The sequence below is a fragment of the Narcine bancroftii genome, chromosome 1, assembly GCF_036971445.1.
Source record: "Narcine bancroftii isolate sNarBan1 chromosome 1, sNarBan1.hap1, whole genome shotgun sequence".
Taxonomy (NCBI): Eukaryota; Metazoa; Chordata; class Chondrichthyes; order Torpediniformes; family Narcinidae; genus Narcine; species Narcine bancroftii.
Genome location: NC_091469.1, coordinates 88,694,852 through 88,710,995, shown reverse-complemented (window position 1 = coordinate 88,710,995; position 16,144 = coordinate 88,694,852). Strand labels below are relative to the sequence as shown.

Here is a 16,144-nt window from a genome sequence, read left to right as displayed (position 1 = left end):
AAAGAAAAAAAGCTTAGAATAATTTGTCAGAAATTTTGGCTTTAAAATATTATTGGGGAGGCAGTTTGAGGTGTGAACTTTATATTTTCCGTGAACTTGGATACAATCTATCTGGAATGGATGAAAATTTCCCACTTGAATAAACAGTAAATTTGAATGATGAACCAGTGCATGAATATTAAAAACCCAACTTTCCAGGCTTACAGTAATACCTATGTTTTTTTTTAATCAATTGCACCCCTTCTCCTGTATATTAGTTATAAGGCTCGAGATTGTTTGTGATTTCCCATATAGAGAGCTGATGTCTCAGAAACTGGAGTGACTAAGATTTTTTTTCAGCAAATTTTACTTTCTTCCTCAACACAGAAGGCACTTTGTTTCTGAAAATATTGAGTTAAATTTAATTTTGGCATTGTATAGTGTGCTTGCTCAGTTTGAATATCAAGTAATAGCTTGCAGTTGTAACATATTCACATTTTAATGATAAAATTGACACATTGTAGCCGCTGATGTGACTCAAGAGACAGTGCAGTCATTGATGCAGAAGTTCAAGGAGAGTTTTCGAACAAACACGCCCATTGAGATCTCCCACCTGCAGCAGGCAACACGCAGCACATCCACAGGACGAAAGAAAGGAAGGAGGAATAAAATTAGAGGTAGGACACACAACTACCATTGTTAAGTACAGTATATTTCTAAAATATCCTTTTTAGCTAAGAGGTGTTGGTAGTTTGGTGACGGAGGTGGTGACACTGGTGATGGTTTAAATGCATGTACTAACACTGCACACATTGCTACATTGTGAACCTGTATCAGTCTGAGAGATTGCACTGAATTAAAATTCTCCCCAAATCCCTGTCATAGCTTTTGCTAATGCATCTATACCTCACATGACCAAGACCTGTTCATTTTGCTGTTGGCTGTGAGGAGGTGGCGTTAATCAGGAGAGCAGACTTTGCAGTGAAGGTTTGGCACTGATTCTTTGATGTTCCATCAGCTATTCGGAAACCACACATTGCTCTCATTGCCCTCCTTTAATGTCGAAAAACTGAATGTCGTGAATTGACTGATTTCAAAGATTTGCTGATAATGCTGGCACTTCAAGCTGAATTGTACATTGACGTGCAGCGTGTGGAAAAAATTTCAAACGTTTCCAGTTGGTCAAGTTGGTCTAAATGTGGGAAAGGATGACCTGAGAGAACAGTTGGCAGAATCCCACATCTGTGGTATAACAAAGCTTAAATATGCAGTTTGTGTTAAAGGTCTTTCATGCAGGAATAAAAACCAATAAAAAGCTGGACCTGTCTTTCACCTGATGTATGAGCTTTGAATCTCTCCACAGATGCTGTTTGACCACCAAATATTTCCAGCATTTTCAGAGTTTATTACAGATTTTCATATTATATTGTGGCTTGATCTTATCAAGGACAAAGTTGCCAGATGTGACATAGGCTTTGTGTGAATTCAGTAGTAAGAAAAATGTTTGGCTGAGTTCTAGGTGAAACAAACAACAATTGAAGGACATGGATTTTCAGTGTTAGGACTGCTTGATAATTCGGTATTTCTCTCATGACTGAAGGTTCGCCATCATGTGCCAGTATATTCAAGGTTTTATTAAATTCAAAGCAAAGTTGGGGGGAGTAGCATTACTGGTCAGGGGTAATATCACAGTTATGGAAAGGGAGGATGCTACTGAGACATTGTGGGTGGAAGTCAGAAATAGAAAGGGAGCTATCACTGTGCTGGGAGTCATCTATAGGCCCCAAATAGTGCTCAGGACACTGAGGAGCAGATAAGCAGGCAGATTTTAGAATGGTGCAGAAAATACAGGATTGTAGTTATGGGTGATTTCAACTTCTCTAATATTGACTGCAAGAGGGATAGATGGGGCTGAATTTGTCAAGTGTGTTCAAGGAGGATTCTGAAGACAGTATATGGACTGGTTGACGAGAGCAGAGGCCATACTGGATCTGGTTCTGGGTAATGAACCTGGTCAGATTGAAGACCTCTCGATGGGGTAGCATTTTGTTGAGAGGTATCACAGCTCCCTTAGCTTCAGCATAGCTATGGAAAAGGATAAAAACAGACAAAATGGGAAAGTGCTTAACTGGGGAGGGGCTAATTATGAAGGTTGAGGCAGGAACTAGTGAGAGTAAATTTGAAACAGATGTTCAAGGGTGAAAACGTGAAGTAATGTGAAGGAAATATTAGGGCCATGTGCTGGGTTCAGTCTAAGTTCGTCCCACTGGAAGAAGGAAACAGTGGTAGGAAAAGGGAATTGTGGCTGATGAAACAGGTGAGGCAACTAGTTAAAAGGAAGAAGGAAACGTTAGATATAGGAAGCTGGAAACAGAACGGGCTCATGAGAAATATATGGTAGCCAGGAAGGAGCTTAAGAAAGGTCTTAGGTGAGCTTTGAGGGGCATGAGAAGGCCTTGGCCTGTAGAGTTATGGAGAACCCCAAGGCATTCTATGCATATATGAAGAACAGAAGGATGATGAGAATGAAGGTGGGGCTGCAAAAAGATAAAGGAGGTAACGTGTGCCTGGAGGTGGAAGAGATTGGGGAGATCCTAAATGAATACTTTGCTTCAATATTCACCAAAAAAGGACCTTGATCAGAGTGAGGTCTGAATAGAACAGGCTTGTGTGATGGACAATGTAGAGATCAAGGAAGCAGAAGGTTAAAAGCATCAAGGTTGATAAGTCCCGGGCGCTGGACATGACTTAACCCAGGTTGCTATGAGAAGTGAGAAAAGAAATAGCTGGCACAGTAGCGATGATCTTTGAATCCTCCTTGCTGCAAGGGAGGTACAAGAAGATTAGAGAATGGCAAATGTAGTCCTCTTGTTTAAAAAAGGTAATAGGGAGAATCCTGGGAATTATAGACCGGTGATTCTTATGGATAGGATTGATGATGGTAGGGAGGTAGATGTGGTCTACATGGATTTTATCAAAGCATATGACAAGGTCCCCTATGAAAGACTCATCCTGAAAGTCATGAGGCATGGAATCAGTGGAACCTTGGAACTTTGGCTGTGTGGATAAAAAATTGGTTTGCAGGAAGAAAGCACACAGTGGTAGTGGAAGGAAAGTATTCTGCCTGGAAGTCAGTGACTAGTAAAATGCCACAAGGATCTGTTCTGGAACCCCTGCTCTTTGTGATTTTTATAAATGTCCTGGATAAAGGGGCAAAAGGATGGGTCAGAAAGTTTGTGGATGACACAAAGGTTGGAAGAATTATGGATGGAGCTAAGGGTTGTCAAAGGTTACAAGAGGATATAAACACGATGCAGGTTTGGGCAGAAAGGTGACAGATACAGTTCAATCTGGATAAGTGTGATGTGATGCATTTAGAAAGGACCAACCAGAAAGCTGAGTACAGGGTTAATGGTTAGTTACTTAAGAATGTGGATGAACAGAGGAACCTTGGAGTTCAAATCCACACATCCCTCAAGGTCATTGCACAGGATAGTTGAGAAGGCTATCATTAATAGGGGGATTGGGTTCAGGAGTAGAGAGGACATGTTGCAACTCTTCAAATCTCTGGTAAGACCACACTTGGTGTATTCTGTTCACTTCTGGTCACCTCGTTATAGGAAGGACGTGGAAGCTATGGAGAGGATGCAGAGGAGATTTACTGAGATGTTGCCTGGATTGGGAAATAAGCCTTATGAGGCAAGGTTAGCAGAGCTGGGACTTTTCACTTTGGAGCATGGAAAGACGAGAGGAAACTTGATAGAGGTCTACAAGATTATGAGAGGGATAGAGAGGTTGGACAGCCAGCACCCATTTCCGAGGCCAGGATCAGCAAATACCAGAGGACATATGTACAAAATTAAGTGAGGGAAGTTTAGGGGAGACATTTACACAGAGAGTTGTGGGTGCCTGGAAAGCTTAACCAGGGATGATGTCAGAGGCTCAAACTTTTGGAAGATTTAAGAAACCTTTAGTCACATGGATGAAAGAAAAATAGAGGGTTATGTGGTAGGGTTGGTTTATATTTCAGATTTTATTTTTTTAGATTTATGATTTATTGCCAGAGTACATACATGACATTGCATTCAACCCTGATATTCCTTTTTCCTGCATGCACGACAGAATTACCACTAATTGGTAGTGCCAAAAATAAACTGCAAACAGCGTGAACATGTAAACAAACAGAAGAACTGTAAACAGATAATGAATGGAGTCAAACTGACTGCAATACAGAGAGAATAAAATAAATCAATGAAGTGCACGAGTAAGAGTCCTTAAATGAGTCCCTGATTGAGTTTGTTGTTGAGGAGTCTGATGGTGGAAGGGTAGCAGCTGTTCCTGAACCTGGTGGTGCAAGTCTGGTAGCACTTTTACCTCTTTCCTGATGGCCTCAGCGAGAACAGAGCCTGTACAGGATGGTGTGAGTCTTGGATGATTGCTCTGCCCTCTAATGTCAGCGTTTCCTGTAGATGTATTCAATAGTGGGAAGGGTGTTGCCTGTGATGTCCACTACATTTTGGAGGGATTTATACTCAGGGGTGTTGATATTCCCATACCAGACCATAATACAGATGGTCAGCACATTTTCTACCACACCTCTGTAGAAATTTGCCAGGGTTTCTGATGTCTACCAAACCACTGCAAACTGCTGATGAAGTAGAAGCACTGATGTGTTTTCTTCACAATGTCATTGGTGTGTTGGGTCTAGGAAAGATCTGAGATAGTGACTCCCAAGAACCTAAATGTGCTCACCCTTTCCACCTCTGATCCCTCAATGATCACTGAATCTGGCTTTCCTTTCCTAAAGTCAACAATCAGCTCCTTAGTTTTGGTGACAATGAGTGCAAGATTGTTGTTTGTGCAGCCAAGTTTTCAATCTCCATCCTGTATGTTGACTCATCCCCTTCTTTTATACAACCCACTACCGTGGTATCGTCAGCAAATTTATGGTGATATTGCCATACCAAGCTATACAGTCGTAGGTCTAAAGTGAGTAGAGTAGGAGGCTAAGAACACAGCTTGGTGGTGCTCTGGTTCTGATGGAGATTGTGGAGAAGATCATACCAATCTTCACCGATTGTGGTCTGGAGGGGAGAAAATCCATGCTACAATTGCACATAAGGATGTTAACTCACAGGTCTTGGAATTTGCTGATCTTTTGTGAGGGGATGATGGTGTTTAATGCCAAACTGTAGTTGATAAAGAGCATCCTGATGCATTAACTTTATACTAAACAAATAAATAAAAAATATTTATACTGAAAAATCTCACCAGCTTTAATACTCCATGCTTCAATCCTGGGAGAGTCTAGAACACAATGTATCTGTAATTTTTTTTTAAATTTAAAGATACAGCATTGCAACAGGCCCTCCTGACCCACAAGCCCATGCTACTCAAATACGCCCATGTGACCAATTAACGTACTAACTCCGTACGCCTTTGGAATGTGGGGGATACCAGAGGACATAGAGGTGAATGAACAAAAACCTTGACAGTGCCAGATCCAAACCCAGGTCACCGGCACTGTAATTGTATTGCCCTAACTGCAATGCCAAACATGCATCCCACAATATGTGCCTTTAATAGTGTAAAGAAGGGAATAGCGAACTGAAGATTGAAATTTGTGCGTGGTTTTAGACAGAAAGAGCGTGAATAATCCTTTTTTTTTAACTTGGAGACCACTGAGATACACATTTGCCTCACGTAACTGGGTAATAAAGTAATCAGTAGAGTCAATGCACTCTGAAGGACTGTTACTGTGCAGTATGAGTCTCTGGTCATACCACGGCAGAATCAGTTTCATTTCATATGTGCAGGTGGCTTGATTGTCAAAAAATAGTTGGATTTTCCAAATATATATGCTTTTGGAACTTGATAGAATCATTTTGCTGAGATAAATAATGATAAATTTTGCACTTTTGCAGAATGAAGTATTGTGTCAGTCGTAAGCTGAGGAAGCCATCAATATGATCTCCACTTCCCCTTTATTGAAAGCAAAAAAAAAGTTCCCCGTCATTCACAAAGTGTAATTTAAAAAAAAGGAATTGGAAATATAACACAGCTGTCATTCACAGTTCAGGTGGTATTAATAGCTGACTGTATATTTTGCTGCTCATTGTTTGACAGATGTTTTTGATGAAGATATTACAAAATAAATAACATAAGAGATTAAACTATTATAAATGTCAATCTTTGACAACATTTCTTCAAACACACTGAAAGTTTGGCTTTCAAAGGAAAGACAATGTCAATTAGAAAATCATGGTTGTTCATGGTTCTGAAAATAATGATAATTAATCATAGATGAGACGTTGAAATTTACACATTTGAGTGTTACTCGAATAAATCAGTAAGAAATCTGGAATGAATTCACTGCTTCAGAATTGAAATTTACCATGATTTTATGTACCCTTAAGTCTGCTCCTACTTATCTGGGTGCTAAGTGATGATGGTTTAGAGTAGATAGAGGTATTGATTAAGATGAATGTTTTTTGTTCAGGTAAAGTGAACAAAATATAATATTTCTTCTAGAATACAATTATCAGAGAATTGAAAGATTAAAAATTAATACCCTTGCTCAGCTGCTGTTTCAAGTTTGATATACTTGTGTCTGGAGTTGGAAAATTACAAATTCTTCCTGTATCATCCCTGGGAAAAATCTACACATTATTCTGGCATTTTATCTCTTAATAGAGAGAGGGAGAGAGTTTGTCTTGCATGTTTGACAGGGAGACTGAGAGATGGTCTGCCTCAATAACTTGGTGCAGAGAAAAGTTACAATTAACATTTCCAGCTCGTGCTAACTGATGCAAAAACGGAAAATGGTGAAAACACTCAGCAGGTCAGGTACCATTTATGGAAAGAGAAACAAGGTTTTTTTAAAGTTATATCTCACATCCTGAACTTCGCACATCAACTGTTCTGAATGAATGAAATTTGGCTGAACAACCAATTGGATCGAAATTTGAGTCAGGAGATCAAGGAAGAAAAATGTTTTCAATTTTCACACAACTTAAAAAAGATAACAGGGAAAAAAAATTGAAGAGTGGATCATTTATTTGGACGAAGGTAGTGATTGATAGATTTGGCCTTTGAAAAAAGACTGGATGACACAAATGCATAACAATAATCATGGGCCATGAGGTTGTTTAGTTTTTATTATGCCTGTATATTGTTGTATTTTTAAATCCAATTACTCCAGAGTTGCAAAAAGAGACTGAATTTTCTGCAGTGAATATCGTTAATTTACTGTTAATTTTTCATGTCCTCTGTTACAGTGCCAGTGACTTGGATTCAAGTCTGGCGCTATCTATAAGGTGTTTGTAAGTTCTCTCTTTATCTGTGTGAGTTTTCTCCAGGTGCTCTGGTTTCCTTCCATCCTTCAAAATGTACCAGAATTGTAGGTTAATTGGGTGTAATTAGACAACACAGGCTCATGGACCGAAAGGCGGTACTGTGAGGTCACTATGTATGTCTGTATGTGTGTGTCACACACACCCACACACACACACGCACACACACACACACATTGAAAAATTGTTAAAATATAAGTGAGAAAAATCCAAACAGAGCAGCATTGTCAGGTTTATAACTCTTATTGTACTTCATGTAATTGTATTCACTGCATCAATTGTATCAATTGTACTGCCAGAAAAAGGTGTGCTGTATTCCAACTGACTGAGATTTTGGTTAACCTCTTTTGCCAGAGCTTTCTCCACAAACAGAATTAGACTTGATAGTGCAGCTGCCAGTCGTGAAATAAATCTCAAGCGATTTCAGTAGGTGGAATAGTTCACTCTCCATCACTGTTCAAAATGCTTTTGTGACCCCCAAGCAACACAGTTGCTGTTGAGTTTGGAAATGTTGATTCAAGCCCAACTTTAAGATCCAAAGTTGTCTGTTTCTGTTCTGTCAGATTTGTGATAGTGAATATTTAACTACATTGAATATCCCTTGGATGAATGCTTTACTTGCCTTCATTGTTTATCCAACTCTGTAAAACTCTGGTTAGATTATTTGTGGAATATTACATTCAGTTCTAGTCACCTCAGAAGGGTACGGAAGCTTTGGAGATGGTACAGAGGAGTTTTACCAGGATGTTGCCTGGATTGGAGAACATGTCTTATGAGGCAATTGAGCAGAGCTAGGGTTTTTCTCTTTGGAGCAGAAGGACAAGATGCGACTTAATAGAGGTCTACAAGATTATGAGACACAGAGATAGGGTGGACAGGCAGCACTTTTTTCCCGGGCAATAGTAGCAAATACTAGAATCTCCACAACTCTCTGATGTAGAATACATTTCCAAATGAACATGGTGTGTGACTTGAAGAGAAACCGAGGGTTAGTGATCTTTCTACGTGCCTGAATCCCTTTTCTTCTTGTTGATAGAGGTTAGAATTTAGGAGAGGTGTTGGAGGAGTGGCATAGCTATGTAACTACAGTTGGTGATAATGTTACAATTTGTTTGGGAGGGTTTGGAGAAATCCTGAAAATGTAACATTCCGAGACACTTTCTTGATAAGAAGCTTTTTTTTAATCACAGAATCTGGGTGAGCAATCATGAGGCTATTGGCCGATGGAACAGAGTGTCAAAGAAGATAGATCTTTTGCACTGATTAAGACAGATACAACTATATCTGCTGGAGAGTAGGATTGAGGGAACATTGTAAATATGTAAATTGGGAAATGTGTAGTTTCATAAATGAGTACATGGAACATAGAATACTACAACACAACACAGGCCCTTGGGCCATCGATGTTGTGCCCACTCATACATTCCTATAAAAAAAGTACTTAATCCTCCCTACCCCATAATACTCAACTTTTCATCCATCCATGTGCTGTCTAAGAGTTTCTTAAATGCCCCTAATGTTTCAGCCTCCACCACCATCCCTGGCAAGGCATTCCAGGCACTCACAACCAACTGCATAAAAAGACTTAACCCTGATGTCTCCCCTAAACTTCCCTTCCTTCATTTTGTACTTTTGTCCTTTGGTGTTTGCTTTCCTGTCCTGGGGAAAAGGTGCTGGTTGTCTACCCTATCTATACCTCTCATAGACCGCTATTAAGTCTCCTCTCATCTTTCTAGACTCCAAGGAGGAAAGTCCAAGCTTTGTTAACCTTGTTTCATAAGGGTTGTTTTCCAATCCAGGTAACATCCTGATAAATCTCTTCTGCACTCTCTCTATAGCTTCCATATCATTCCTGTAATGAGGTGACCAGAACTGAACATACGTGTGGCCTTACTAGAGATTTGTAGAGTTGCAACATGACCTCCCTACTCATGAACTCAATCCTCCTATTAATAAAGCCCAGCATCTAATAGGCCTTTTTAACTATCCTATCAACCTATACAGTGACCTTGAGGGATGTATGGATTTGAACTTCAAGGTCCCTCTGTTCATCCACACTCCTAAGCAACCAACCATTACCCTATACTCAGCCTTCCAAAATGCATCACCACACTTATCAAGATTTAAATCTATATGCCACTTTTCCACCCAACTCTGCATACTGTTTAAATCCTCTTGTAACCTTGGACAATGCTCATCTCCATCCACAACTCCTCCAGCCTTACTGTCATCCGCAAACTTAACGACCCATCCTTCCATCTCTTCATCCAGGTCATTGATAAAAATCAGTAGGATTCAAGAATGTTAGAATCCTTCACCAGTGAGATGATGTCAAACAAAACATGCCATCAGCGGAAGGGAGAGGAGTATAGGCTCACAGGTGGGAGCATAAAAGAGAATGAAGCAGAAAAGTGATCATGGGAGACCGCAGAGGGCTAAGAATGATAGCTTTCTGATAGGAGCAGGAAGGGAAGGGGCTGGGCAGCTGGAGATTGAGGGAAAGAGAGGGACTGGGAAAAGGGATAATGGAAATTGGAGGTCAGTATTGATGCCATTTGGTCGGAGACAAAATAAAAGGGATCGTTCCTCCAATTTACGAATGGCAAACTAATGATGTCATCCCCTTCGCCTCTCCCCACCACCAACCTCCTCCATTTTGGGGAGCACACCACACAAATGTGCTGGAGAAACTCAGCAAGTAGCGCAGCATGTACAGGAAGTAAAAGCAACGTTCATTTTGGGGAGGTGCAGTGGAACATCAATCCCTTTGTTCTTTGGTTTTAACCTCTGCGTACCACTTCTCACCTTGTCTATTTTCTCGAAATATATTTGCACACTTTTTGCCCCCTTTTATGACTTCTTTGACCTCTTTTCATTCTTGCTTTTCAAAATTTGTGAAATACTTTGATCTAATCCTTGGTGAATTACATTTACCTCACATTTTTTTTAATCCTTTGTATTTTGATTCTTCCATCTTCCTGCTGTGTTTTGTTTTGTTGACCAGCTTCAATCTGTGACTTCCTCACCCATCATCACAGAAATGTGTGATGCAAAATGACTGAGGGGAGTCAATATGGAAGAGAATGGGTCATAAATAGGTAATATCCAAGTTGGAGAGTTGCCTTCCAGTCCTGCCATTATTTTAGCTGAGCTGTTTCAGTTTCACTTCAAGATTGGCATCCACTTGAAAATGTGGCAAAGCAGGCATAATCCAGTCCAGTTAATTATTGACCCATTTGGCATCATTCAATTTACCGAAATCTGACAGAAGATGTCAGCAGAGCAACCAAAAGGTACTTTTGTACATTTGGTGTTCAATTCAGACTCAGTTTAGACTCCTTCCGGGCCAATCTTCTCCAGAGTTCATTATAGCTGTGGATCAGATGTGCCAAATTCTTATGTTGTTTGGAATAACTTCAGTCCTCAGGAGCGGCTCTTCTCTTCTTTGGATGAATATATCTCTAAGAAACTTGACAATGTCTAAGGCAATGCAGTCTACTTCATTGGCACTCCATTCATCACACCAAAAGCAAACTCCCTCCATCTCTGGTGCATTGTGGCTATACTATACCTCTTCAAATGCACTGCAGCAGCTTACCGTTGTCTGATTCTACCACCTCATGGATAAGAACTGGCACATGAGAACACCAACACCTGTGGCACTGGAGATTTTTTTTCCCCAGAAGATTTGCTTCCTGAAAAATAATTGGGAATTATGATAGACAATTTCAAGCTAAACACAAAGATAATTTTAGATTTGCCGTATCACGTAGGAGGTTGGAGAGAAATTAAAACAACTTTTATGAAATTTAGCCACAAATATAACCGAATGCATGAGGGCCATTGCATTATTGATGAGATATTTCTGCTGCATTGAATCTTCCTGAAGATAATAAATGCTATTGTTAAGTACACTCACTCTGCCTGGAGGACACGTGCATCAAAATATGTTCAATCAATATCAATGTAATGCACAGTATCTGTATCTGTGAGCTGCATTTATAGCTTGTCTGCATCTATCCTGATTAAACATTCCCAAGGCTAAGACAACATTTGCAGAGAGTGTATGCTCAGGCATCCTTGGACTGACCAAAACAACTTGCTTTAAATATGACAGGAAATCACAAAAATAGGTTATATCTATAAAAGAACAGTACGTCATAGGAAAATTTAAAAGTAATTTTCATGACCCCAAAATCCATAAAAGTGTTCACGAAACAAAATCTTCATTGTCCAATGTCATTTCCATGATAGAATTGCGGTGTCCTGATTTGGAAATGTCGATCATCAATCATAAACTTGGAACTCCCTGTCTAATAGCACTGCCTGAGTATCTTTCACAGGATGACTTGACACAGTTCAAAAAGGCTGCTCATCAGTGGTTTCTTGAGGGCAAAAGAAGGATGGGCATTGAACATTAGCATTCCCATTCCACAAACCGCATTGTAAAAAGGTTTTCAGATTCAGAATGTAATCTCAGAACACAAGCCCATTGGAGGATTTAAACAGTCTGTGTTGGTCAACAGTGTCAGTTTATCTGAAGGCATGACAATTATTTCTTTGTGACAAATGGTTCTGAGTAAGAAGAAAAATGAATTGCAGAGAAGTGGAGGGGAAGCTGATGCTAATATTGTGATAAGACGTAACGCATTAATTTAGTGAGACACCAAGACAATTACTTTATCTTTACAGAATCTACTTATTCTATATTAATAGCAAGATAGTGCCCTTATTTTTAGCATTATTTTGTATAAAAGGATCCATATTCCTTGTATAATATTTTGAATCACTAGGTTGCCAAATATTAAGGTTTTCAAGCCAATTTGCCCTCAAATGATGTGAAAATTGCCAGCTTCTCTGCCATTATTACTAGGCTTATTATTTTCTTCAAGCTGTTTACATGTGATAGGAATAAGCAAGATTAAAAAAAAACCATTAAGGCAATAGTTATTCTTTATAACTCATTTGAACAGCCAAATAAAAGTTAAATCACAGCTAACTAAGGCATATTTTTAATCCAAGTGTTAAAGATATTCTGAGGCTGAATTAATTATCATAATAAATGATCCTTGTGTCATGCAATACCTCTGTGCAGATATTCAGTATCAGAAACAGGGGAAAGGAGAAGGTGAGGAATTAGGAGGAAACTAAAGGCACTTTCAAGCAGGGAAAACACCAATCTGTAAAGGTGGGGGTTCTTCGCCCTTAGAGCTAAAGTCGTACCTTCCTGAATGTGCTGCAGCCGGCTCCAAGGCACCGATTCCAACCCTTCTCGGGGAAGGAAAATAGATGGAGCACTACGCTCCGCTACCTGACCTCAATGTACAGCAGCTACAAGCGGCTGGTTAGGGGCAGGTTGATGATGCTGTCAGCGTGCAACCCATATCCCCTCTCACCCTTCTCCCTCCAAGGTAGGGGTGGCAGGCATGAGCTGGCAGGGCTGTGGGAGCTCTTGAGGCAGTGGTAGCCATCAGTGGGGACCATTAGGGCAGTGGGAGCCAGCAGGGCAGGAGCCATTAGTGGGAGCTGGTGGGGCAATGGGGACTGTCGGCGGAGCGGGGACTGTCGGGGCAATGGGATATCATTGGGATAGCGGGGACTGTCAGGGCAGCGGGAGCTGGCAGGGCAGCGGGAGCCATCGGAGCTGGCGGGAGCCATCACAATGCCACTTTGGCCTTTGGGGCTACTCTCTGTGGCTCAAAAGGCAGCAGAGGAATGGCTGTCTTCCCTACCCATAATCTGGGAACCATAGAATGGTTCCAGCTGCCTGGGCGATTATGGGAAGTGAAGAATGCCATTGCTCTGCAGTGTTTTTATGACAGGTGGTGCTATGGCACCAGTTACCCCGTCTCCGTCAGCTCCGGAGGGCACTACGAGATGCCTCTTAATATGAATAGAATGCTGGAGCAGCCTTTTAGGGCTGCTGTTGGAAAGGTAAGTTTTAAGTTTTAGATCTGCTCTTGTAGTTGGCCTCCAGGTGGAGGCCTGACATGAAATGGCCTTAAGTGATAATTGGGAAATAAATGTTCTGAAAGATGAGCAGAGGCTTGAAGATTTTGATTGTGAAATTTAGGTCAATTGATTTGACCAAAATTAGTGATTTTCAAAGGAACCTCATTTGGAGCAAAGTCCACAATCATCCAAGTAACTTCATACACTAAGACAAATGGTTAAGCTAGCCACAATTCTCCACTTGAGAATGCTTGGGTGTGGTAATTTACTATGTTTTATAATAGACAGACAAGCATGTTTTTTGATTAAGATCAATAATAAAAGGGTTAAAATATCTTGCATCCATTAGATACGTTTGTTGGGGTTCTTTCAAGTCATTCAATAAATTGATAGGTTCCTACTCTCCATCCTACTTAAGCTAGTTGGGATAAAAACATAGAAACTCAGCAAGTCTCGCAGTGTTCATAGGAGGTAAAAATATATATTACTTTTCAGGCCTGAGCCCTACTTCCAGGTATGGAAAAGGCAGGCAGCAACTGAAAAAAAATGGTTGGGGGAGGAGTACAGACCAACAGACAAAAGGCGATAATTGGATATGGAGAAGAAACCCAAGAGAGGAAAAATGTGAATTTATGGGGGGGGGGGGTGGTGTTTGCTTGGCTCTGTGTATGCAGAGCTGAGGTAAAGGAGAGAGGGACAGAGCCTCAGGAAACAAGACAATGTGAGGGGTGGGGTGGGAAGGAGAGGTAGTTCACAAAAACTAGAGAAGTTTATGTTAATTCCATTTGATTGGAGGGTGCCCAGACAAAAATGAGATGTTGTTCCTCTAATTTGTGGGTGTGATCTCAGTCCAGCAGTGCGTGAGACAATGGCCAGACATATCTGTAAGAGAATGGGATGAGGAATTGAAATGGGTGGCCATCCAGGATGAGATATAGGGAAAACAATTTCTGCTGGTCAGGTGGTCCAAGACAAAACTGGTTTATCCAACTTGTACATCCAGCTCCTTCAGCAGCTTAATTATGCAAGACCATGCAAAAGTGAATGGAAATGTGGGACTGTTATTATCTGCAAACTGCCATTACAAGTTATGATTTCTCTTTTTGTAAATATTTTTATTGACTTTTACAATAATAGTACACAAATAGTAACCATAAATCAAAAGTTAGTTATAAAAAGGAATATACAAAAGAAACCCTTGTGTAAGAAAAAAACTATTACATGTAATCTAGATATTGTAACATTTGGCAAATTGAAGAAGATTAATAAAAAAGTAAATACTATACTACAAATTCCACCCCTTCCCTGCTGAAGTTATTTGGTAAGTACGTTGTGGCTCACCAGAGGCTTATCGAACCTGCTCGGGAGATTCGAAGTGACATCATGATGTCAGGATGCAATGACATCATTAGGAACATGTTAGGTTTTTAAGAGCTGTGTGTGACTGTTTGAGTAAAATGACTTTTACTGAACTTCGACTTGACTACATCTGATAATTTACTCGTTCTTCATTTCGCACTGCGACACGGTTGCTATGTTCGTGATGCCGACATGCTCAAATGGACTTTGGACCCAACATGGACAACATGGCTAAAAAGGAGTTTGATAACTCCCGAACAGTGGCCACCCGTGCAGACATTCTGTGGCATGTGCAACAGAAAGGCTCATAGAAATTAGTGCTGCGTCGAACTAAATGGCCCAGGCTCCATGAGTACCAGTGATGAGGGCGCAGGTTCCCCCAGACAAGCATGACAACCACCTGGTGTTTCTACCATCAACGGTGGGGTTCTGGAGCTTTCCACTGACAACCCCTTACACTTTTCCAGGGAAACACCATCGCCAGACACAGCTAATGGCTACAGCAGCTGGCCACTGTAACAGCCTACTCTATGTCTGGGACAAACTCTCGCAGCACAAATTTCCAGTTGACATGGGTGCAGAGATTAGTGTCCTTCCCCCTTTGGGCTTTGACACCTGTACCAGGCACACAGAATGTATCCCTGAAATTCAGCGACAATAAGTTCACATGGAAATTCATTCTTGCTGCTGTGACCCGGCCATTACTGGGTGCCGACTACCTCAGAGACCACTTACTGATGGTAGACTTTAAAGGGCGCCGGTTGGTGAACATCACAACATTCCAGACTTTCCGTCTTGGAAAAGCCTAACTTCCCGCCCCGCACCTTGACACCACGGAGTACTCAAGCAATGAAGTTGCCAAACTTCTTGCTGAGTTTCTGGACATTGTCACTCCCTAGTTCTCCACTGCCACACCCAAACGTAGTGGCGCACACCACATCTTCATCCAAGGACCTGTTCTACATGCCCAAACCCCTTCGCCTGCCGCCTGATAAGATGCGGCTTGTAAAACAAGATTTCCACAAAATGGAGGAACTTGGAATCATATGCAGGTCTCTTAATCCGTGGGCTTCCCCACTACATATGGTGCTGTGGTGAATGTCTGCCAAGCTGCCTGTCTCCCTCTGGGAGCCTTGCTGTAAAAACATTGGGTGTGCATTATCTCTACTGTTAAGGACATTCCCCTTGGGTATAACTGTATATGCACCTATTGTGTTTCATTATTGTACCATGAGTTTCTGCTCATAAAAGCCTTGATTATTGTTTGACCACATCGTCTTTGTCAACTTCATCAACTGGCACGTCAGGTGTCCAATGCCAAAGGAAGCTGGAGACCTTGTGGGGATTTTAGATGTCTCAATAATGCTACCATTGCAGACCACTACCCTGAGCCCCATATACAGGACTTTACAGCTAATCTTCATGGGGTCTGGATATTTTCTAAAATTGACTTGGTATGTGGGTACCACCAAATATCTGTAAACCCAGATTATGTGTCCAAG

At 40.9% G+C, this 16,144-nt stretch overlaps 1 protein-coding gene across 19 annotated transcripts in view; it reads left to right on the top strand.

Moving 5' to 3' along the window:
• The window catches only part of LOC138760976 (astrotactin-2-like), a 1,981,947-nt gene that overhangs the window by 623,895 nt on the left and 1,341,908 nt on the right, over nucleotides 1–16,144 (top strand). For 18 of the 19 annotated variants that reach the window (XM_069932434.1, XM_069932420.1, XM_069932396.1 and 15 more), the window contains one exon: nucleotides 504–656. The exons of the other annotated variant lie outside the window; for it this stretch is intronic. In XM_069932434.1, coding sequence (XP_069788535.1) covers nucleotides 504–656 — 153 coding nt within the window. The remainder of the gene's footprint in view (nucleotides 1–503; nucleotides 657–16,144) is intronic. 19 annotated transcript variants of the gene reach the window in all.